Raw genomic sequence first — 22,976 nt, forward strand, 5'->3', positions numbered from 1 at the left:
AGTGGTTAAACGAATATAAATGAGTAGCTGGGGCTGAAGGACCCGTTCATAATAGAATAAGAATGATGATGAAGGATTTGAGGAAAGGCTTGCAAAAGGCGCGAGATTCATTCAATATCACTCAGCCAATATCGAATTGCCGATGAAAAATAGGCGAATAGGTCACATCGTCAAAAGCTATATTTCACTACTATTGGGTACACGAGAGTTTTTAAGAGTATTGAGTTGAGAAAAGAGTGGTGAAAGATAGTGATAGATAAAAAATAAGGAGTACCCCAGGTCCAATATAATGTCACCGTTAATTGTCATGCACTATGGCCGCAGGCTAATGTGCATGCGAGTAAAGATGACACTCTACTAAACTTACCCCTTTGTGTTTTTGCGATAGAGATTATTAATACTCGAGGATGCAATTTTGTACTTTGACTCAATCTGTAAAATAGAAAAAAGTAGAATATTAGAATTTTGACACTTGTTCGTTCATGCACGCGGTTTTCTTTTTTTTTCTTCAATATCTTCTCTAATATTTTTCATCTAATTGAAAATATTAATCGTCCACCCGGTGAGACGAGTGATTATCAATCTACTGGTCAATTGTTGATACTTTTCCACTTTTTTCTCAATACATTTATCCCGACATTAATCAACATTTGGTGATTCAGATTATCTGTACAATTCACCTGCATCAGTCCCTCAGTCGCAACAAATTACATCAGCAATTGCCATTGGCAACTGAGGCCTCATGTTAAGACAAATATGAATAAAAAATAAAAATAAAACAGGGTGTGCAGTCATGCGCATTAATATTAATTAGCCAATGAAAAGAGCTTGGGTGCCACGGTGATTATTAATCATGATAAATGCTCGGTATTTCATGCATTTGATAAGAAATATACCGCTGGGATAAGTAACTCGAACTGAATTAATACTGATACCAGTAAATGTTGTGAATTGGGTGGACTTTCTGTACAATTTGCAATACAATATAATGATATGAAAAAAAAAGGTGAGTGACACAGATGTAGTGCGACAAAAAAAAGAGTCGTAAAAGTTCCAGTTTCACTTTTACGACTTTTCACTATTTGATTATACAAGCAAATTTACATTTTATATTCAACGATTAGTGCTTTTTTTCATCTTAAATGGCAACGTGGTAACTTACCGTTACGGCAACAAGAGAAAATTGAATTTTTTTTTTTTTTCGTATTATCCTCGAGTAAAAAATAAACACCAGGTGAATTTTAACGTTCTTTTAATGATTTTTTTCTTCTGTTCGTTTGAATATAATTATCTCATCAGACAAATGCACTTTTCTCGGTTGCTTAAGTCTCTAGATTTGATAGTAGATGCGAGATGATTCTTGGGTGATGCTTACAGCGTTGAGCAGTCCCTGGACTGTCGGTGGGGCCACGTGCAGGGGTGTGTATACGTCCTCGGATTCCTGTCTGACGTACAGCATAACGCGATCCTCACCGTCCGATGTGCGTAGGTGATTGGTCGGTTGCTGGTGCTGAAGGTGAAGGCGATTTCCTACACCTGATACCAGAGCACCAGCTGTCAGGACCCCCTGGGGAACACTCTGGAGAACAGAGCCCTGGAGCTCTTGGACCTGCATCAGGAGGGAGTCTTTTTTGTCGTGGAGAGTTGTCAGGTTGTCCGGGGGAAAGTGATTGTGGAATTTTAGAGCTGGCAGGCTTGGACGACCACAGCCCGGGTACGGACTACTTGCCCCTGTTTTTATTCCACCACCTTCACCGTTTGACAGCGATGATGTGTCTGTGTCACCACCTCCGTTTCCACCACCGTAGAAACCGGAGAGCTCCATTGTTGAAAACTGCAAGACAATATTATTATTATCATTCACTTCCTTCAAGTTTTTTTAGGGATCTAGACTCTTCACCCGTCAGACGCTTTTCATCTTTTTTCCTCAATGATTTATACGAAAAAATATATTGATCGTGGCCTGCATTATTGTCTAATCATTCGCAAAGTTCTGTCGCTATATCACTATTTTTTTATTATGCTTTCGAATGGAAGCATTGCAGTCGATCAAATTCAAGTTTCACATTTTTTATCGTATATCAATCCAATATAATTCAACACATCCAAAAATTCAATTTTTATATGTGTGTAAGAAATTTTGTAAACTTAATCTTCAATTAGTGATTAGTGATTAGTAATTACATAGTGCGTGCGCAGAGAAGAATACTCGAAAAATTACTGTTTGAAAAGTAAACGTGAGGTGAACGGCGAAATCGGAAAAAGTACTATATGGTATGTCAAATAAGGATCTTAACAATATCTTAATAATACGCCAGGGGTTTGTTATTGTTATTGTGTCGATCGTGCTTATTGCAATACAAATTAAATCAAATTTATTAGAGAAAAGTAAAAATTCATCTTTTGACCTCCATATCGATACATTTTTCCCTATTACTGAATATTTTTTATCCAGTAAAATAAAAAAAAATGAATAAACTCTCGACATGGAGAATTACCCACTGTGACACCTCTCAATTCTCCCGAAAGATTTCTCAATCAATTCCTCTCACTTTCTAATGCCCCATGTCTTTAAAATTCATACCACTCGTCACTCAACAATTTCCACTTATATTACAAAGCCACCATCCACTCTACTATCATTTTATTTTGATTGAATGCATTAATGGATTTATGATCATGTACCTTATCAATCGAATGCTCAGCGGGCGGTGAAAATAGCACTGGGGGCTTATGCAAATCTGCCATCGTATAGAATTCGCTTCGTTCAGTCACCGAGTGGAACATCTCGTCAAGTTTCTTCCTTCCGGTTACCGTCATCTTCCTTTTGGCTGCTCGTCTCTCCTCGTCCCTTGTTTTTCGCTCGGCACCCTAGAAAAACACGTCTCGTTGGTATTTTTATTCTCATTCCAGTGAAAGAGCTTTTTAATTTCAGGATTTAACTATCCTTTTTTTCGTTTTCCTAATTCATCTTCTATCCCCATTTAATTTCGATTTCTGGCTTTATTATTAGTTTCCAGGTGTGAGTCAATTTTTCTGTTTATCTTTTCATGATAAATTGTTAAGAATTTTCAGGTGTTCGTTTATTTTTCGTTAAGATTAAAAATGATCAAAGATGATCAAAGATGATCGAGGAGAAGCAGAATTACCGAATCAAATTTGAAATAAATCATTTATTAAATTGATTTCTTATTTTTATGGCAAATCTTTTTGAATTATTATTATTAACTTATGAATGGACATCCGAAGACTGTCAATGAAACTGAAATAAATTGAACTGTAATGAAGCTAGATGATAACTTATGACTTACCTTATCGCAAAAGACTTTGATTTGACAGTAACCCCTGTGTGAGGGTGCTGTATAGCCATGGTTGTGGGGTGTTGGTGGTTCCTCATACGTGTCAACTTGAATATGAAGGGGCAATCCCTTGACTCCCTTTTGACTCGAGAAATCAGTACTGAGACACTGTACAGCTACATTAATCTGTAGATCAAAACCAATGACAAATAATTAAAAAATTGCAGATGCAATTTATAACCAAATTAACCAAAAATAGATAATGATTTAATTCATGTTAAAAATAAAACGGCTCATTCAAGCTTTCATTACAAATTTATAACTTTTTTTTTAGTTTCTTTGTTATTACTATAAGTAATATTAGGGCAATAATAAGACAAAATTCTATTCGTAAAAATTATGATCACATCTAAAAAGTCATCATTAATTTTTTTACACGCCCTTTTTGTTTAATGTAAATACTTGAAAAGAATTGTAAATAAATTGTTGTAACTTGTTGAATGAATACATGGTTAAATAATCGCTAAATGGTTTTTATTTCAAAAGATCTGTGCAACGAGCTGATTTAAGATATGATTTTACCTTTGCAGATGATTCCAATGGATTCCAATAAACAGCAATGGCATTATGAGCGACTTCCTCGATACACCCAACGAGTCCAACGCTGTTTTTCGTATCTACGGATGAAATAAAAAATGAAAAGGCTATCTCAAGATTGTCTCACAGAGCAGACAGTGCACCAGACGAAAAAAAAAACGAACAAATATGTTAATTAAACTGCCATGTGTTACAGTGAGGCTTACCACAGATATATCCTGTCGTTGGTTAAATGAATATCCGACAGCTTGCGCAAACGATATAAATATTTCTTTTGCAACTTTTTCTTTAGCGTTTCAATGCATTTTTTCTTCTCTCCATTCAATGATTATCATTAAGTGATATTAATTTTTAATGAGTAATAAAAGGAGAGCTCACCTGCATCGAGAATTCGTTGCTTCACCGAGTGCTGTCTGCCGTGCCAGAATTGCCAGGCTTTTATCTCATCCTCGGGGCTCTTCTCCTCGCGAAACATGAGCATTACTACACTCTGCAAATTAAAAAGGGGACTTTAATTAAATGAGTGGGGGAAATACCAACTGATCAAGTGAGTGAGATGAACTTTATGATTTTGAGGGATTGAGCGTCGAGAACAGCCTGCTTTCTCTTATGAAGATAGTTGTATTCAAGGATAATTCCTGAAGGCTGAGGACCAGTTAGATCGTATTTATTATTCAATAATAAGATTCAATACGTATTTTAAATTATTGATGAAGCTCATCCAAAAATTAATCATCGAGTTATCGTTAAATATCGATTGATCAAACAACGTGTCTCAGGAATTATTGAACTATCTGAATTGCAATAAAAAGTATTCAATGCAGTTGAACAGAATTTGTTGCATAATCGAATTCAATAATTCGATTATATAATTGATAATACTAGTGATATTCACAGGGATTAGAGCTTTGAGATCGATCCGTTTGGGACAGCTTTCTCTTGTGAAGCCGCTTATATTCAAGGATAACTCCAGAAGGTTCAAGATGAATTGAATGGCATTGAATACCGAATTAAAAACAATGGAAATTTCCTTTTAAACTATAGATGAAGCAAATCCACCAATCAATTTTCAAGATATCGTTAAAAATCCATTTCCCAAATAACAAATCTCAGAAGTTATTCAATAATGTGAGTTCCGAAGAAAAATCTTGGGAGACAATCTACGGCGATCGGTTGCATAATTGAATTCAATTATACGATGATATAATTGATAAGAGTAATGATATTTACAGGGATTAGAGCTTTGAGATCGATCCGTTTGGAACAGCTTTCTCTTGTGAAGCCGCTTATATTCAAGGATAACTCCAGAAGATTCAAGATGAATTGAATGGCATTCAATACCAAATGGAAAGGGAATGAAACTTTCATTTTAAACTATAGATAAAACAAATCCACCAACTAATTCTCAAGATATGATTCAAAGTCGATTTCCAAAAAAAGCGAAATGTCACGTGAAAGACTGCTCAACACGGTGAGTTGATATAAAAATAATTTAATGAAGTCAAATGAAATTTGTCGCATTACCCAAGCATAAAAAAAAGGGTATCATACAAATGACACGTTCGGAAACGCGCAATAAATCCGTGAAATAACATAATCAGATAAATATGGTCAACATCAGTGCAAATCCTACGAAGCCTTAGCCTGCGCCTGCCCACGACAATTTTTAGTGTTTCGGGTGAATGAACGCTCGATTTATATATAGATTGATCGCGCTTATCATTTTCCCCAGTGATTTGTAAAATAGTTATGCGCCAATGACCATTTCACTTCATTCCTCACATGGACACAGGCGGAGATTTGATATTTAAGTTTTTGTCGCGTGTTAAATTTTCCATAGGTAAATACATAACTGAGATTTGTAGTGTATCAAAAGTATATGATCGGTAATCAAGATGAGGAAATGACTTCTGACTGGTTTTCATACACGTAATAAAAGTAATATCAGCTGCGGGTTCGTGATGTCTATCGGTTGGTGTGTATGAAGTAGATCAGTCTTATCAATAGGACGTGTAATCAATTTAAACTATTTAAAAATCACGTGATTTCTCGAAAGACGAAAAGAATCAGCTTCTGCTATTTTTACCAGAGATAAAACTTGTCGTGGTGAATTTGACGATTTCTACTTTAAGCCTGACTACATAAACGCGTTCTTGTTTTCGATATCTATCGCGAGTCGATTCTATCGACTGGTGGCTTATCAATGGGGGTGCAATGAGTTAAAAGGTAATGAATGGAAACCACGGGCTTTTTTTTAACAGATAAAAAGACATTATTAACGATAAGTCCTCAGGTGTAATAAAACCATAATTTTTACCTTTACGGTCTGGCCGGCCTTGAGTAGAGGTTTATCCGGGTCTGGTACATAATCCAACGTAATTCCATAAAATTGACCTTTATTGATGTACGTTATTCTGTCATCCTCTCGTCTTTGCGATGTGCTGATCGGCGACTCCAAGTGATACTTAAATCCGTACGCAGAGTATCTGTGGGCAAAGTTATTGGGTAATTCTACATTTTCGGTGGCTATTTCTTTCAGCTTACTATTATTACGATTTCACTCGACTGCAATTACTTATTCACTCATTACAGTTAGTCGAGCTTAATGAGTTAGAGACTCAATGTGTGCGGGAAAAATCACGAAATGATCGAGAACTGGAAATTTTCTCCAACAATTAGTCAATACCAAATTTTTAAAGAATTGTTTTAGCCGGAAAATTGATTTCTGGTTGGAGACATTTTATTTGTTTATTCATGACAATCAGGTAGTGATGACTCTCAATATTCATGGTTTGTTTTGACATTCTCTGATGAATTTCATTGGCATTAAAAATGAATGGTTGTTGAAATTTTTTCTGTCAAATTTCGACATTTGTCTTAATATTGAAATTTCGTGGTTGATGATTGAAGATTCACAATTTGATGGAGAAATTGAAACGAAAATTCGGAAATTCAATTGAACTCGCTGTTGAATTTTCACGATGCCATAGGCATAGGAAATTTATGCTTTCCTTGAAAAAGCAATAATCATCTAACATTTTCTTGACTTTTCAAGAGAAATGAAGAAACTCCTATAATTTAATTTTTAAAGGACTTCGTGAAATTTCAATAAATTCTCCACAATGTGGTATAATTAATTAATAAACTAAAGTATCTTAAATTGGTGAGATTGATGAAATATTACTCGACCACTGGCATCTGTTTGGACAACTGCTCTAAAAACAGATAGCGACCTGTCGAGAAGATTGACCGATTGTTTCCACCAATGCAATCATCAAATTGGGAAAATTTCGCACTAGATAAAGTGCACCGAAGGAAAATACTGTGGTCGTTATCAATAGGAAGTCATAGTGAGTATCTGAAAGCCGACGAAGCGTACTACCTATGTCGGCGTCTATTTAAACTATCTCAACCTTCTTTTTAACCGAACCCTACATATCGGTAAAACCGGGACTGTCTCGTGACTTCCATGTTGTACTCCCCGGAATATACTTGAAAAATATTAATGGGTGTTAAGCCGGTAAACTGAATGATACCGATAAGTTCCTACCTGGTGCGATAAGACTGCCCCATGCCCAGTTGAATACCCTGCGTCCACTCATTTCCCACAGACATTATTTTTACCTTCTTCACATTCGTACAGTGTGGACACTTAATAAGCTGCTATTTGCCGTTTTACACGCCAATATAACGGACTGTCCGACCAAGGTACACCCGACCCATGACATTTTCACTGTACGCAACACGCGTCACTTGATTTTCATATCAATTTTCAACTCCTCGCGCCCACTAACTCACGCTAACACTTCATTTATACACCGAGTCCATGATAAATCCACCATTTTACGACATCAACTTGGATTTTTGGGGAGTCTCAAAATGAGACCTTGCCATTTCAATTGGCACTTTTGATAACTTCAGGTTGGGACTTGATGTTTATTTCAATCCACATTTATTGACAGTGAGGTGGCGATTGAGAGAAAATTCAAGTCTCAGACTTTGAGACCTTGGAAAGTTTAGTTAGATTTCTTGGCGAGTCTCGACGTGGGACTTTTAAGACTCGGCTGGATCTTTTGATTTGATCAGGCGTTTCAACAGTGAGTAGATTGCGAGAAAATGCAAGTTTAGGCGGAGAGTATTAGTTGAGATTTTAAAAGGTTTATTTATATTTTCTGAGGAGTTTCAGATTGAGACTTTCCTGGAGTTTTACGTGGAACTTGACGATATCAATTAGAGCCACGGATATCGTGACTTGAGAGATTTATGGTTCAACTTATCAATTATATTTAATTTAAGTTTTGAAAACTGTCTTGAATTTTCATTTGGAGCTTGAAAATATTAATTTGACTCATAAATGGCCAGACTTGAGACCACAATTTGAACGGAAATGATAAATCCTCAATGGACTTACATTTTTGGTATTTGAATTTTATCTGCATCATTCTGCCTGCCAAAATCATGCCAGGGTCGTGATCTTGGTGGTGTTGGTGTTGCACTAGGATTGGGTGTGCCAGCGCCAACGAGACTCCTGGGGACTTGATTCTGCGTGTGGCTCTGCTGAAGTTGCAATTGAAGAGGCTGATGATGAATGACAGCACCACTCTCAAGAACAACAGCTGTACTGCTCGTCGTGCCGCCAGGACAGAGTTCTGTGTAATCGAATGATGACTGCAAGCAGATTAAATCATCTGTAAACTCTTGGTGACCAACGGATAAATGACACGAGATAACTTAACGACTCCTATGAAAAATAGAGAAATAATAATCTACACAAGTACCTGATGGAGGGCCGTTGGTGGATGATGATCCTGTCTCGGTGTGACAGCGTCAGCACCAATTCCAGAATCCGGACTTGGCAGATCTACTGTCAGTACTTTGCTGCTGCTGGATGATGATCTTATCGCGTGCGTCGTAGCGTAAGAGCTGGGGACAACTTCGTACCTCGTGTAGGACGATGTCGTCGTGGGTAATGCTGAAGAGCTTGATGATGCTAGAGGTGGTAGTGTATCTCCCGTTACGTAGACAGCTGCACTCTCCTGGTGGAGGCTACCCTGGGTGCTGCTGCCATTTCCACTCGTTGATGTTGATGTACCGTAGCTTGATTGGAGACGAGGACTGCACGACGAGTACGGGTCGTACGGACTTCCGTATTGCTGAACCTGATCGACATAAGTCTTTAATAAAATTCATTTTTAACCCGTGTGACTGCTGCTCCACTAAATCAAATCCAATCGACTGAAATCCTTCATTTTAATTTTTCATTACCTTCAATCAATCTTTCCATACAATTGATAATTTAGGGCAATAAACGGTTATTTCGTTCTCGTAAATTCTATTTGTAATCAAACGATTTGATCTATTCTGTGCGGAATTTAATTATTAAAAAATATGGAAAATACATTAGGGTTTGCATACTGTTAATCAAGACAGGACGCTATTGCCTCCCGTCATTTTGGACTTTAATCAAGAAAGAAAAGATCAAACGACAATCAATCGCGTGCATAATTGATGAACTATGAATCTGAAACTCTCATGGTTGAATTTGAGATTTATATTGAATTCAATTTAAGTTTCTAGTAGTGAGTAGTTCACGAGAAAATTCAAGTTTAAGCGAAAAGTTTTAGTTGAGACTTGAAAAAGTCTCTAGCTAAGATTTCTCCGAAATTTCACTTGGTAAAATGACTAATCTCGCGCAGACACAATTGGCTTGTAAAAATGATCACGCCGATAGGACAGAGTGCAATGCCAACATTATAAGAGGATTTTTAATGAACCATAAATAAATTACAAAGTTGGTTACAGTAATAATTACAAGGTAATATGGAAAAGCTTATCGTGGTAATATTTACTGGGTCACACGGGAACGATTATTATGTCAGGTTGACGTAGATATTATCTGGGGACTAAAAGAATATCTAGAGCGGAATTACAACAAACAAATGTAATGGAAGTTTTATGCAATTACGGTAATAAAATCACCATACAATATTATGCACGTTTACAAATCGTGTACGACAACTCGAATGCAATCTATTTTAGATTTCATTTCAATATCCGGATTAAATTTGAAACGTAATTTCTGATTTGCGAATTAATTAACACTAATTTAAAAAGAGTGACTGATTTTTCCGTTTTTTTCCATTTTTCGACTTTATTGCAACTTAATATACTTGATTAAGGTACATAATTCGAAGTTGAGTTTTCCGGGTGAAACCCCATAATTTACTAATTTTACATCGTAATTTCCGTTTAGATTTCTAGTGTGAATAATGGTCTAGCACATAGCACATCATTTGAGTGATTTTTAGCTTGAAATACCTGTAGCTGATGCTGATGATGATGGTACATTCCAGGTGGGGTCGGGCTATCCGGTTGTGCCTGTTTGTGTCTTTTACTGGATTGCTGAGCACCACGTGACGAGCTCAAATCCTCAGGTTCTCTCTTGACCCCAGTCAAACCACTGGACCCTGTGCTGCCATCATGACGCAACGATTGTGGACTCAGAGGAAGTGGCAGACTGCCACCATTGCCCTGAAGACTTTGATTTGGACTCGGTGATTGCTGATTGTACTGATGCAGGAAGTGATGAAGCTCACCACTACCTGTTGTCTCACCTCCGGTATTCTCTAGTCGATTTGATGAGCTCTCTTGCACAAGCAGCTTCTGGCCCATTACACCCCTTTTGTGAACATTGTAAAGATTTGAGTGTTAAAAAATATTAACATTCAGTGAAACTCGATGCCACTGTCGAGGCATTGTATCGAGTAGTTAACATGTTAGATTTAGCATTATAATAAAGAATTTGACAATGACGTCTACCCTTATAAACTGCCAACGCTTCTCGAGGTAGGAACGTGATATCCTTTCCTCAAGGACCCCATCCCCGGCGAATACTCCACTCTTTCTCGTCAATTTTTCCATCCAATCTCCCCACCACCGCCGCCTTTTTACATTATTTATTATTTTCTTTTTTATGGGACACAGGTACAGCACCGGCTTCGGTGGATGCACCCCTTGTACCTACGGTCAGATGCTTCGATACAATGGCCCTTTTTTTTTTTTTTTCTTCATCATTCTCTTTTGATACCTGATCTCTACCCTCCTGAGGGGAGACACACGCACTCTCTCACTTGATCATCTCTTTTGGGCACTACCTTCATCTTTGTTTTTATCTAGTCGAGGAATGGAGACGGCCTCATGCAGGGGTTGCGAACGTGGAATAACGTCTCGCTGCCAGATAAATAAGAAAATGCGGGATAAAGGGGCAATCCGGAATTTTTAGACGGACGGGAAAGGAATGTCATAACCTCGGGCTCTTGGCGAAATATATACATGAGGGACTATGAATTCGGCTTATGTGAAATGGATCCCCAGAGTGCTTCGATCCTCGCCGAGAGGTAATGCGATGCTAATCCGACGGCCGCCGAGAGACACCCGAAAGGAGTGCCTTTTTTTTTTTTTTTTGCAATTGAGTTATGGAAAGGCTTCGTGGTAAATGAATTTGGAGGTGGGGGAAATTCCGATGATTTTCCTTTTTTGGAAAATTGCACGATGCACGGAGAGAAAGGTTCGGATAAAATTACGGAACTCGTCGTTCGATTATGGAAGTCATTTGGAATACTTTTTCGCGGTATTTTCTATTGGCTGTTCTAATAGTTTACTGAATGTTTAAAATTTGTAGGAGATTTGTAATTTGTTGATTATAATTGTTGAAGGGATTTGTTGAATTATGAAATGAAGTTTTTAGATTTTTTTTACTGCGATATTGTTTTTAATTGGGAACTAATAAAAATGTGTACATATTTCATTTTTTTAATTTCACAAGTGCAGTAATCTCCGAGATACAAACGGGAGTCTAAAATATCGACTGAAATTTTACAGTTAATCATCGATTTAAAAAATGAATATTCAGCGCAATTCTCATTAATTCCGCAAAATTTATTTTTCATGAATATTCATCCTGCCCAACCAAAAACATTCAAGTACCAATAAAAAAACAATTAAAGCAGTTTGAGGTTCTAAATTTCCACAAATAAAGTGTCAACAAAATTTCGAATAAAATTCCAAATAAATCGCGATTCAATTTCAATTCCACACAGTTCTCTGTCCTACAATATTCCTCCTCCAAAAAATAGCCGGATGCTACGAAAAGAATAAATAAACACCTCCGGGTATCCGTTAAAACTAAAGCTGTGAAATTTTTCCGAGAGTGTCGACTCAAAACGGCTGTTCAATTTATTTTTCCACCGGATCGCAAAATTTCCCTGCTTTCCAATGACACAAATAGCAATATCCAACCTCGTCGTTCTCAAATATCTAAATCAAAGACTAGAAAATTAGAAATTTTCACGAATACATCGATATCCCCAGTGATACGAGCGACTAATTAAGAATACCTGCAAGCGCGAAGACTAATACCCGCTATTTGCCTCATTTAGGACCCCCCGGCGGAATCCATAATTTACACCATTAAAAGAATTTCGAATAACCCAAAAAAAAAAAAAATAAATAAAATTGTCAGCGACTTAGTAGTATAGGACGGGTCATCGGTCGCGGTGGAATATCCGATAAATCACAGGATATTCCGCTAAATATATTCCATAAATTCAAACTGTCCAGCGGTTGCAGCAAGAGATCCTGAGCTGAGGACAACATTGATAATGACCCCTTCTGTTTCGCCCCGTCCCCTCGCATTTTTCAGACGATCGTTTTTTCAACATTATTATTTCCCTCCGAGACCAGGGTTCACGAGGTCGTCGGGACCGTCGATATACAAAATCGTCTGGCTTTCGCGGATTTCTGGAATTCCCGTTGCACCAACCGGAAATCTCATGACGAATCGACTCATGAGTAACGATTTTTCTCTCTCTTTTCTTAATTTTTCATTCGGTAGAATTATCAGGGGATTCACACGAATTTACGTTTGTAATATAAGCACGCATGACGAATGTACCTCCATGATTTTTTCAGTATTCACGCGAAAACTCGAAATACGAGTCCTAGCTGGTTCAAGCACCGGTAATGACACCCATTCGCTCCCACTATTTCTCATTGTCCTTTTTTTTACACTTTATTTCCTCGTTCGGTCACACGTGCCCTTCAACCCTGACACCCTGTGGTGGGTAGCTAGTGTCGTTGGCCGGTTTATTTGTTTTTTTTTCTGTCATTGTTGTTATTATTTTCTCTCTTTTTTTTTCAGGAAAGGTCAGAGCGGGTGGTTGATGAGAATGGCGTGACGTCTCAACCTCTCACGTCGTCAACTCGTCAACTCCAAATGCTCTTGTTTTCACCTCCTACTGTTTTGGATTTAATGGGGACAGGTTAATGTGGGCTGCCATGAGGTGACAACTGAGAAAATTTATTTTATGATCCTAGGAGAAAAAACTGGGAAACTCAATCTCTCACCGATCTATTTCACCGAGATTAGGGTCATAATCTTTAATCGTAGAATCGTATCGCGTCATTTTTTTTTTGCATATTATATTTATATTAATAAATATATATAGACTGGGTACTATATATATGTGGGATGGAGTTACTCAACATTTTTATTCAATTGATATCTGGTTCCTCATGATTTTGATGATACATATAATGTAGAGTATTATATAATACTCATAATATATAATATACTATTAATTTTTATTAATTGCATTACATGAAAAACAATTTTCCACACACGCCGAGAAATGTCCAATAATAATTACGTATATCTTTTAAAGTTATAGCCTTTTTTAGTTTTTCGTAATTATTATCGGAATTTCTGGTGAAAGATTGTGATACTGACGTTTTTATTTTACCAGTTGCTTCCGTAATCGGTGAGTGTATCTTGAGTTTCGTCATTTTTACTGAATATTTCAGGAACTGGTGGAAATTACACTTGACATTTCCTGCGAGGAGAGTTGAAAATTAAATTTTATTAGTGACAGATTGACGAATCTCGATTTCTCTAATATTCCAGTTCTCACCAAAAAAAAACCATCGAAAATTTAATTCACAACTCCTCCAAAAAACCTTAATATATTAATAATTAAATTGCATTAACCATAATAAATCGAAACCCCCAAATTTCCTGAATTTTCCGGATGAATAAAAAACAGATTAAAAACCTCCACACAAACTAGAATATCATCAACATCAATAAAAATTCAAAACAAATCCCATAAAATCAAAATAAAATTTCAACATTCAATATTCAATAATTACAAAATTTCCAAATAAATATAATAACAATAACAATAATAACTTATACCTATAGGCGCAATCAAAATTCGTAATTCATGAATGCAATTTCGTCCACTCCCCCCTCCCCTGACGGTAAAAGAAAATAATTAAAATAAAAATGATTAATAACCGAAGATTGGGAGTCGGAAAAAGCCTCAAAGACAAAATGGCACGATAACTACTTTAACGATAAATAACAATAAACGACAAAACGTGTTGTGATGCCGATCCCTGGATACGTGTCAGGAATAAATTGAATTCTCTCCGTTCCCTCATACATCTTCACCTCCTTTTTATAACAATACATTTTGTCATTCCTGAAGGCAGTTTGGTTTTATGGGATTTGACATGTCGGCACCAAGAGGCCACGAGGGCACGGGAGCAGTTTAAAAGCCGCGCTCCCGCGTTCGCGTTATCGTCAACCTCCGGCTGATCTCGGCGTGACGATAAAGCCCGCCAAAACGAGACTTGTTTAAATCATTACCAATTCTACATAACCACCCTTGTCCCGTCGTTATTTTTTTTTTATGGTTATCATTTCCAAAAAATATGCTGGAACGTGAAAACCAGTTCACCTCGTGGGTTTTGCGGAAGGAATTATCCATTCGGACTCTCTGGGTCTGGACTCTTTCATCATATACGCAGGTTGGAATGCAATATTGGATTTTTATTAAGTTCTCTTACTCTTGGCCTATCCAATACGTAGGCCGTGTCTAGACTGATCTAACCACGCGGATTTGCGATATTGTATACCCACACGTCTCTGGCCAGACGTTATTTTTATTCATTTTACTTTTATCATTTATTTTTTGGATAGACGCTCTTCGAAGTAGTGATAGGTACTTTAAAAAAGTATCACGCAGATTTACTTTGTCTTTGGTGAGGGTCGGGTTGAATGTTAATATTGATGATTAAAAGGTCGAGGTCAGGCTTCGCGGTTTTTTTTTTTTGGAAGTCGAGTTTCACTGTTGGAAAATTATACTTGAAGTTTTGAAGTAAAAAGAGAAAAAAGAGATTTTAGATATTTTTGATAATGACGAAGAGAATTCTTGATGATTCTGGAATTTCTGATTGTGAATCTCATTGATTATGAATTATGAATCTTATGAATCCGCTGACTTATTGGATTTTTTGTTAATTTTTTATTTTAACTTGATTGGAACTTTAATTGTAAATTCAAAATTTTATTGAAGAATGCATTATCATTTAACAAAAGACATTCAATTTTCTAGATTTTTTTAGATGAATGGGAAATTTAGTGGGCGTTTTTTATTGAAATTCAATTCACACTCGTGTAGTTAAAAATTCGGGCGACTTTGTGACTGAAATTTTGAGAGATTTTTAACAGTAAATATTTTTTATGTTCAGCCTGCACGGGGAGGAATAGTGAATGAAAATTGCGGAAGGTGCTGAGAAAAATTCCGTGATAGTTTTCAGAAAGTTAAAAAAACAGAAAAGGTATGTAATTTAGAATGATCTATTTTTATTGAATATTTATCTCTGTGATAAACAAAGACGAAAGGTTATGGAGAGTTCAACAGAATTTATGATGTAAATAGGAAATTTCATATTTCACTGAAAATTTAGTTCAATTCTTGAATTTTAGTTGAATTTCCAAGAGATGAGAGATGAGATCTATTAATTATGGTATTTCATGAAATGTTCAGAGAAATCCAAGGACGAATTTCAGACGAATTCCACAGGAAAGGATTGATATTTGGTGAAAAATATAGAAACTGTCAATTGTGCAAAATTATTTTAGAGGAATATTAAAAATGTTTTGTTTATACTCTCTTGTATGTTTTCCATACGTTGAAAATATATGTGAAGCAAAATTTATATAGATGTTTTACATGTTTCCATGGGCATCCGTCACAACAAAACATTTCCTCTAACTCATCTGACCTTATAGTCAATTTTCCAGTCCATTTATTCGGTTTGCAAACTCGCGTATTTGCGCGCGTCGAGGAAAAAATTGGCACCCCAATTTCTCTGGGCACATCTCCCGTGTATTATTATATATTTTGGGCCTGAATGTTACCTAGAGCATCCGTGGATCCCATCCTGTGTGGACCCCCCCTTTGATTTATATCGGACGTTTAGCATATTTTCTAATTTACTGTTGAGAATCGTCAACGGCAACGAATAACACCCAACCAAAACTACAATATAAAAAAGGATTACTCGCGACTATTGAAAAAAAATACTTTTCAAATGTATGAATAGAAGATTTTTATGCCACCGAATACCTTAACAGGGAGAATATTGAATAGAAATTACGGAAGTCATTTAGAGAATTTAGGTGGAGGTGGCGTAATTTTTACTTCATTTATTTTAGTAAAATTCAGTGATTTTTTTACTGGTTGAGAGATTCAAGTGGATTATGGAAAATAAATCTTTAGTTGATACAGGAAAAGCTAAAGAAAACCCAAAATTTCTTTTGTGGTATGCAATTTGGTTGGAATCCGGAAATTTGGAGATTTGAAAGATAAATGACGAAGTCGAATTTGTAAATAATGAGATTTCAAAAGGCAATTACAAGATTTGAAATCTAAATGATCATTTGTAAGGCGGAAGTTATGAGTGTGAAATAGTATTCAGGGAAATGTGAAATTTCGCCGTTAAAATCAAGAGTTTATTAATAATTGAAACAAACTACAAATTTCGGGAGAATTATTGACTTTTGGAAGTTTTTTTTACTGCGTGTGGTTTTTTTTTCTTGCAATTCTGGAATTTTCCTGAATTTTCAGTCAACCGTAAAATTTCGAAATTTCTTTTCCTTCCAATTTCCTTGGGGATAATAATCGGAATTATAAAACCACAATAATTTTTCAAACTTAAAAAACGTAAATTACTCGGAAATCAGGGGTTTGAAATGATAATTAACTGTTTCAATTTTTTCCCAGTCCCACGCACGGAGAGAAATATTCAATAAAAATTACGGAAATTCAGTTACGACAGTAACTAATAAAAATTACGCAGGCGTATATATTCTCATTTCCAGAAATTTTCCCAGAAAATTCATATAAAAATTGCCAAACGCCATGAAAAAATTCCATTAAATTTTCCGTCGTCACATTTCGATCCGGAATTACAGGAAAAATACATAATTCTCATTGAATATTTTCGTCAGATACTTTAGGGCACCACATATATTACAGAAATATTTTTAAAAAATGAACAAAACATTTCACAATCACATATAATCCAAAGAATCTGGAAAGTACCGTAATTTTTTTGAAAGCTCTAAAATCCAACAGGGATTTAACGAATCATCGTCTTCAACAATATTTACGTAACAAATAAAAATAAAAAATAAATAATCGTTATAAATTTTCGGTGTTTAAAAATTTTTTATTGGACTTTCGTCTCCTCGGAAAAACCATATCCCAGAAAGATTCTCCTCTTGAAAAGTCAACTGACCAAAAGTTCGGTGCAATATTTATTATTTTTGTTTAAAGCGATCCGAATGTTACCTTTTAGCCTGGAGTAACATGTGCCCCATAATCGCACACACTTTCGCAATAACAAAACGCACTTTAGTAACGTCCCGGTGTGATTCACGGTGGTATTCCCCTAATCTTCATCTCTCATCTAACGCAACACATACACAATTATAGTTACTTCTGTCCTCTATCTCGAGTCCTTCTCTCACCCCTTTACCGATAATATCTCGACGATTTGTACGAGCGCGAGATCGTTAAAGCTCGGCCATAGTTTTGTATCTCCTCGAGATGCAACCCTGAATAATGAAATAAGAAGAGCAGAATTAAAATGAGCAGATCGACATCTGCGCACTCAGGCGTGCAATGATTTTAATCCAATTTCATTGTCACCCCTGAGGATGAGAGACCACTATGTTTACAGAATTCAAATTGACGTTTTCCTTAGGACCCAAACAATACATCAAACATGAGATTACTTTTCGTTATTCAGTAAATACTCTGTCTAGTCCACGAAGGTCTTGCAGTTTCCGTTGGAATATTTACGCCAAAGTGATGGAGAAAATACTCGATCACTTGGTGAAGCTCATTAGTTACGACATTAACTAATTTAGAACTCAGTAAAAAGCCACTTTATAGTTGAAGACTAGATGAATTGACATTGGGTAATAGTTCATTTCATGTTCTCTAAATATACAATTGAAATTGTTTACTTGTAAACAATTGTTTATTATTTCGTTGTTTTTTTAGAGGTGACCCCTTCCCCTCCCCCTGCACAAAAAAGTATGTACTGCACAGCGCTTATACCACAAATTAGTATTTTACTTTCTTTTTGTTTTCATTTTCATTTTTCATTGGATTTTATTTTAAATGTGCAATTTACGTTTCGATGACTGACTCTGGGCTTGAGAGACTTCACGTAACTCATTAATTGAAGCATATCATTGTTTCCGCTCGAAATTCCCGTCAGGACGCCCTGTTTTCTGTTTGGGCATGGGAAAATGACGGTTTTCGGAAAATCTCCGCGTCTAATCGTGTGTGACCAAAAAGCTCTTTAATGATTCCTTAAAAAAATTGTTCGATTTAATTCAACCAAATTCGAAGATGGGAGCGATTACGTTATTCGTTTTATGGAAATTCACGACAGCGTTGATGTCGGTACAACGTCGACGCGGTGTTGGTTCAATATTGGCTCAATATTGGCTCAATATTGAATAATTCACAAAATCATCTGAATACCTCAAACAATATATTCATTTGAATATTGAAACAAGCAAGTTGAGCCCATCCAACCGAAGACATTCGACCATTTCTTGATGCGTTAATGTACTTCTTCCCTTTTTCATTTCTACCAATACAATTAATAGAAATCGACTAAATAAAAAGTATTTCCTCCTAGAATATAAAAATCGTGAAAGATATTTTTCAATACGAAAAATAACTCACAATCCGTGTTTCTCCAAATGGAGTGATTTTTTTTTCTTTGAGGATAACTTTTTATTTCTCTCCATGTGAAAATAATTGATGAATAGAATGTAAATACGTACGTTGTCCAGAGCTCGTGGGATGGTGGCAATTTGACATCAGTCGATTTGTCCGGGAGTTTGTAGTACTCGTAGACATAAGGAACGGTCTGTTCATCGGGATGTCCAGCAACAGCAGTAACTTGGTGCTGCTGCTGGAGATTGAGCATCGCCGCGGTTGCTACCGACAGTGGATGCTCGCAGTATGCCCTCCAATCGCCCTCCATACCCTGCACCTGCACCTGCACGGCCGCAACCCGCTTCTGTGCCTCCTCCGAGTCCTCCTCACTCTGCTGCACTCCCTGATGCTGAGGATCCTGATCCTCCTCCGCTACTGATACCTCACGCCCTGTTACACCACCGTAATTCTGATCCACCGAGGATACAACATTTGACTCGCAATCCGATGATGAACGGCTGCGTCTTCTGCAAGTAAAATATTGTTATTTTTAAATAGTCATTTCAATAAATAAATCGATCATTGCAGTAGCATTTCTTTATTATCACTATTATTATTATTGATCATTGATTAATTATAAACGCGATATTTAGGAGCGTCCTAATTATAAGATACTCTACGGAATTTACTGGATTAATTATTATTTATTACTTGGAAAATAATTACTATCAAAGGGAAGGAAGAATAGGCCGACCAATTTCCGCGACGAGTTTTTCAGAATTATCTCTGGAACTGAAAGATAGAGCGAAATTTTCGGTAAGAGTATTTTTGTAGAACTCGATTTAATCTATGAAAAAGGTGATAACAAAAATTTCTCTATCTCCCTTAGATTTCGAGATGTTCATAGAAAAGTGGAGGCCTGCCGAATTTGAATTGATTTCATTTACCCCTTTGCTAATGATTTAATTATTAATCAGTTAATCTTCAGTTTAAAAGAGTAGAAGAATAATAAAATGGGAGTCTGGTCTGAACTTTTGGAAAATATTGTTTGTAATCTCAAGAAAGATTTGGGTATATCCAAATATATCACATGTGTGTGATTTATATTCGCGGACGAGTACAAAGCGGAACTCAATATTTCCACTTGACGAACATTATCTTCCGTTAGTGAATTCTCCGCAGGGAAGATAAATGAATGATTTCATACTCCAGACCTATGCAAACACGGAAGAAAAATATTTGCACGGCATAACGTGGTAGCTCATTATCGGTGGCTCTATCTCCCTCCATTTCTCTCGTCTCTCTCTCAATTTGAGATTTTCTATCTTTTATTTTTTTGCATTGAGTGTTACCGGGGTAGGAGAACGGTTATCCAGGTGCACGTGAGTGCGCCGAGGGAAGGTTTAGATTGATTCGACATGCATAAATTAGAGAAGAGGATAAGCCTTCGTATTCGATGTGTAACTCGTCTAGGGAGGGATTGGGGTTGCTTTATAAATTGATGATCTCGGGTGTTTGATGAATCCGTTGGGATTATTCGTTCCTCAATGCCAAATTTATTCATGATATCTTTCGTTGTTTGAGAGAATAATTTCGATAGATTCCGACGATTTATTTTGCCCCGCCCCGTTTCTATTTGTGACCATCGAAAACGATTTATATTCAAATTATCCTCTGCATCAGTCTTTATTTTTAATTGGAAAATTGAGGAGAGAAGGATTGATTTATGGCATTATAACGCATGAAATAATTAGTGAGTTTGAAAATACCGCGCACTCTTCTATCGCCAACTTCGGGCCACTCCGCGACCAATGAAACAATTCGGATAAATTTCGATACAAAACACCTTCATATGATAATATATCCCCACAAAACAATGGATTTTTTCCCCACGACTCAACAATTCTGAATTTTCATCATCTCCAAGAAACAGCCAACCATTTCATAAATGTCCTCGGCGATGTTTTTTTTTTTATTCATTAAATGATCTCCGAAGTATTTGATGTCGGGTAAAAAGTAGTTTGACGTTGCTTTTTTTTTCATGCCGGTCGATTCTTAAAGTGTCCTCCTCGCTGGGATGCTATAAATTTTGGAATAAAATGCGATCACGTACGGGGCATTATAGAAGCACGGGAAGAGAAGGATATGCGAGTGTATCTCGAAGTAGACGGCTTCTACAGAAATGCGCGTGACTCGTTTACCGATCTTCCTCTCTCCACGGTGTGCCCTCGCCATTCTTCATTCCTCTGAGTTTTCGATATACACCATCACCAACGTGATACAAACTCTCTCGCACATAGTCCCAGTCCCCATGGACTTCTTACCCAGAAAACCATTGGATATATGCTAATCCCGTGTATGCGTCTACCCCCGAGGAATAACCCAGCACAACTTCACCTGCGCATCCGGTTTTTTCCGACCGGTGTACAATCTTCATACTTCCTATGTACCAACACATCGTGGCATTTTTCGTTATAATGAGGTGCCCGGGATGTGTGAAAATGAGAGACGGGTGGCATGATTGTAATTAGTTTGCTGATTCATTGGGGTAACCCACCGCGGCATTTTTTCCACGACTTTTTACGGCATATCATGGACATATATCATCCTATTCTGACAGGATTGTCGCTTGAGTTGGAAAAAATTTTTTTTTCTCAACATTTGGATATAAAGTATTTTGTTATACGCCAATATAACATCTCCAAGTTCTAACGACTATCCATCAATTTTTTATAAAATGTTATCCATATGCATATATGAATCAAAAAATCATGTGTGGTGAAGTGTAAACAAGAAATGTACATGATCTTACCGATAGTGTAACTCCAGTATGGGTTCTATCTTTATCTTTCTATCATGAAAGCAGAGATACGTAAATGAAGTTCGCCTGAGTCGAAACGCGGAAGACTGATTTCTTATTGGTCAACTCGAATCCAAAGTCGAAATTCGAATTCGGCGCACGGAATGCGCAGTAGATCTCGTGTTATACTATACGAAAAAATTAATAAAAAAATAATATCTGCCTTTTTTTATCTGCCTTTGCGGAAGTCGCCGTTTAGAGTGAGTTCTCCATTTTGACTTTTCCATTTTCATTTTCAATTTTTTCAGTTATGATTTATGATTGAATTTAGATATTGAATATAAATAATGAAAAAAAGGAAAAATGATTGAAGGGCGCTAAAGATCCATATTATTTAAAAGAGATTTACCAAGTTTGCTAAAAAATAATAAAAAATACGTAGCTTATGTTTGCATCTAGCTGTCACTCAATCTTCTGGAGAGCAATGGTAAGCTGCGTAATTTTTATTATTTTTTTGTAAATTTTGTAGATCCCTTTTAAACAATATCACTCTTTAGCGTCCTTCAATAATTTTTTCTCTTTTTTTTCATTATTTTTTTATAACCATTCGAGTAGCTCCCGCAACACAAATTTGATCCCAAATTTTAATGTACTTCACCGATTTGTCGCCGATTTGCGAGAATTTAGAGTTGGTGAAAATAGGGTACAACTGTGGGATTCCTTGGGACAATCTAAAATGGCCGTTCCAGATAACGAAAAATGCTGGTAAAAATGGTGGAATAATAAATGGAAAATAGTGAGAAAGTGGGAAGACATGCGTGACAGGTCGCGTGGACGGGCCACAGCGTTGAATATTAAAAGGCGGTAGCGTGTGCCCGGTCTTGTGAATTTCCGTTGAGTCTCACACATCATGTGCTTTTGTAGTCGAGCCATAATTCATTGAGGTGTGGGTGAGCTCTTTATTCACGGTTTCTCCCCCATCACCCACTGAACCAAACGATCGCGTGTCGTCTCTGCATTTGGAATTGTAATGATTCCAACAGCTATTTAAGATTTTTACTGATTAAATTGTTGAGATTCCAATCTCATGAATTTACATGAAACTCATGTTTTCGGATTTAATCTAGCGTTTACACATGTATCGAGTTCACGTGCATCCGTGAAACCATTCAATTCAGGATGCCTCTTTCG

At 36.6% G+C, this 22,976-nt stretch overlaps 1 protein-coding gene across 2 annotated transcripts in view; it reads right to left on the reverse strand.

Annotated features, from left to right (window-relative positions):
- grh (grainy head) overlaps positions 1-22,976 on the reverse strand; it is a 57,379-nt gene that overhangs the window by 2,861 nt on the left and 31,542 nt on the right. Inside the window, exons 4-14 of one of the 2 annotated variants that reach the window (XM_011317162.1) lie at positions 19,111-19,512; positions 10,215-10,575; positions 8,675-9,055; positions 8,308-8,564; positions 6,214-6,382; positions 4,275-4,386; positions 3,882-3,976; positions 3,312-3,485; positions 2,686-2,871; positions 1,376-1,834; positions 368-432 (exon numbers count right to left, since the gene is read on the reverse strand). In XM_011317162.1, coding sequence (XP_011315464.1) covers positions 368-432; positions 1,376-1,834; positions 2,686-2,871; positions 3,312-3,485; positions 3,882-3,976; positions 4,275-4,386; positions 6,214-6,382; positions 8,308-8,564; positions 8,675-9,055; positions 10,215-10,575; positions 19,111-19,512 — 2,661 coding nt within the window. The remainder of the gene's footprint in view (positions 1-367; positions 433-1,375; positions 1,835-2,685; positions 2,872-3,311; positions 3,486-3,881; positions 3,977-4,274; positions 4,387-6,213; positions 6,383-8,307; positions 8,565-8,674; positions 9,056-10,214; positions 10,576-19,110; positions 19,513-22,976) is intronic. The other variant, XM_011317163.1, reaches the window with a different exon arrangement.

Source organism: Fopius arisanus, unplaced genomic scaffold (genome assembly GCF_000806365.1).
Source record: "Fopius arisanus strain USDA-PBARC FA_bdor unplaced genomic scaffold, ASM80636v1 scaffold00010, whole genome shotgun sequence".
In the NCBI taxonomy this organism is placed as follows: domain Eukaryota; kingdom Metazoa; phylum Arthropoda; class Insecta; order Hymenoptera; family Braconidae; genus Fopius; species Fopius arisanus.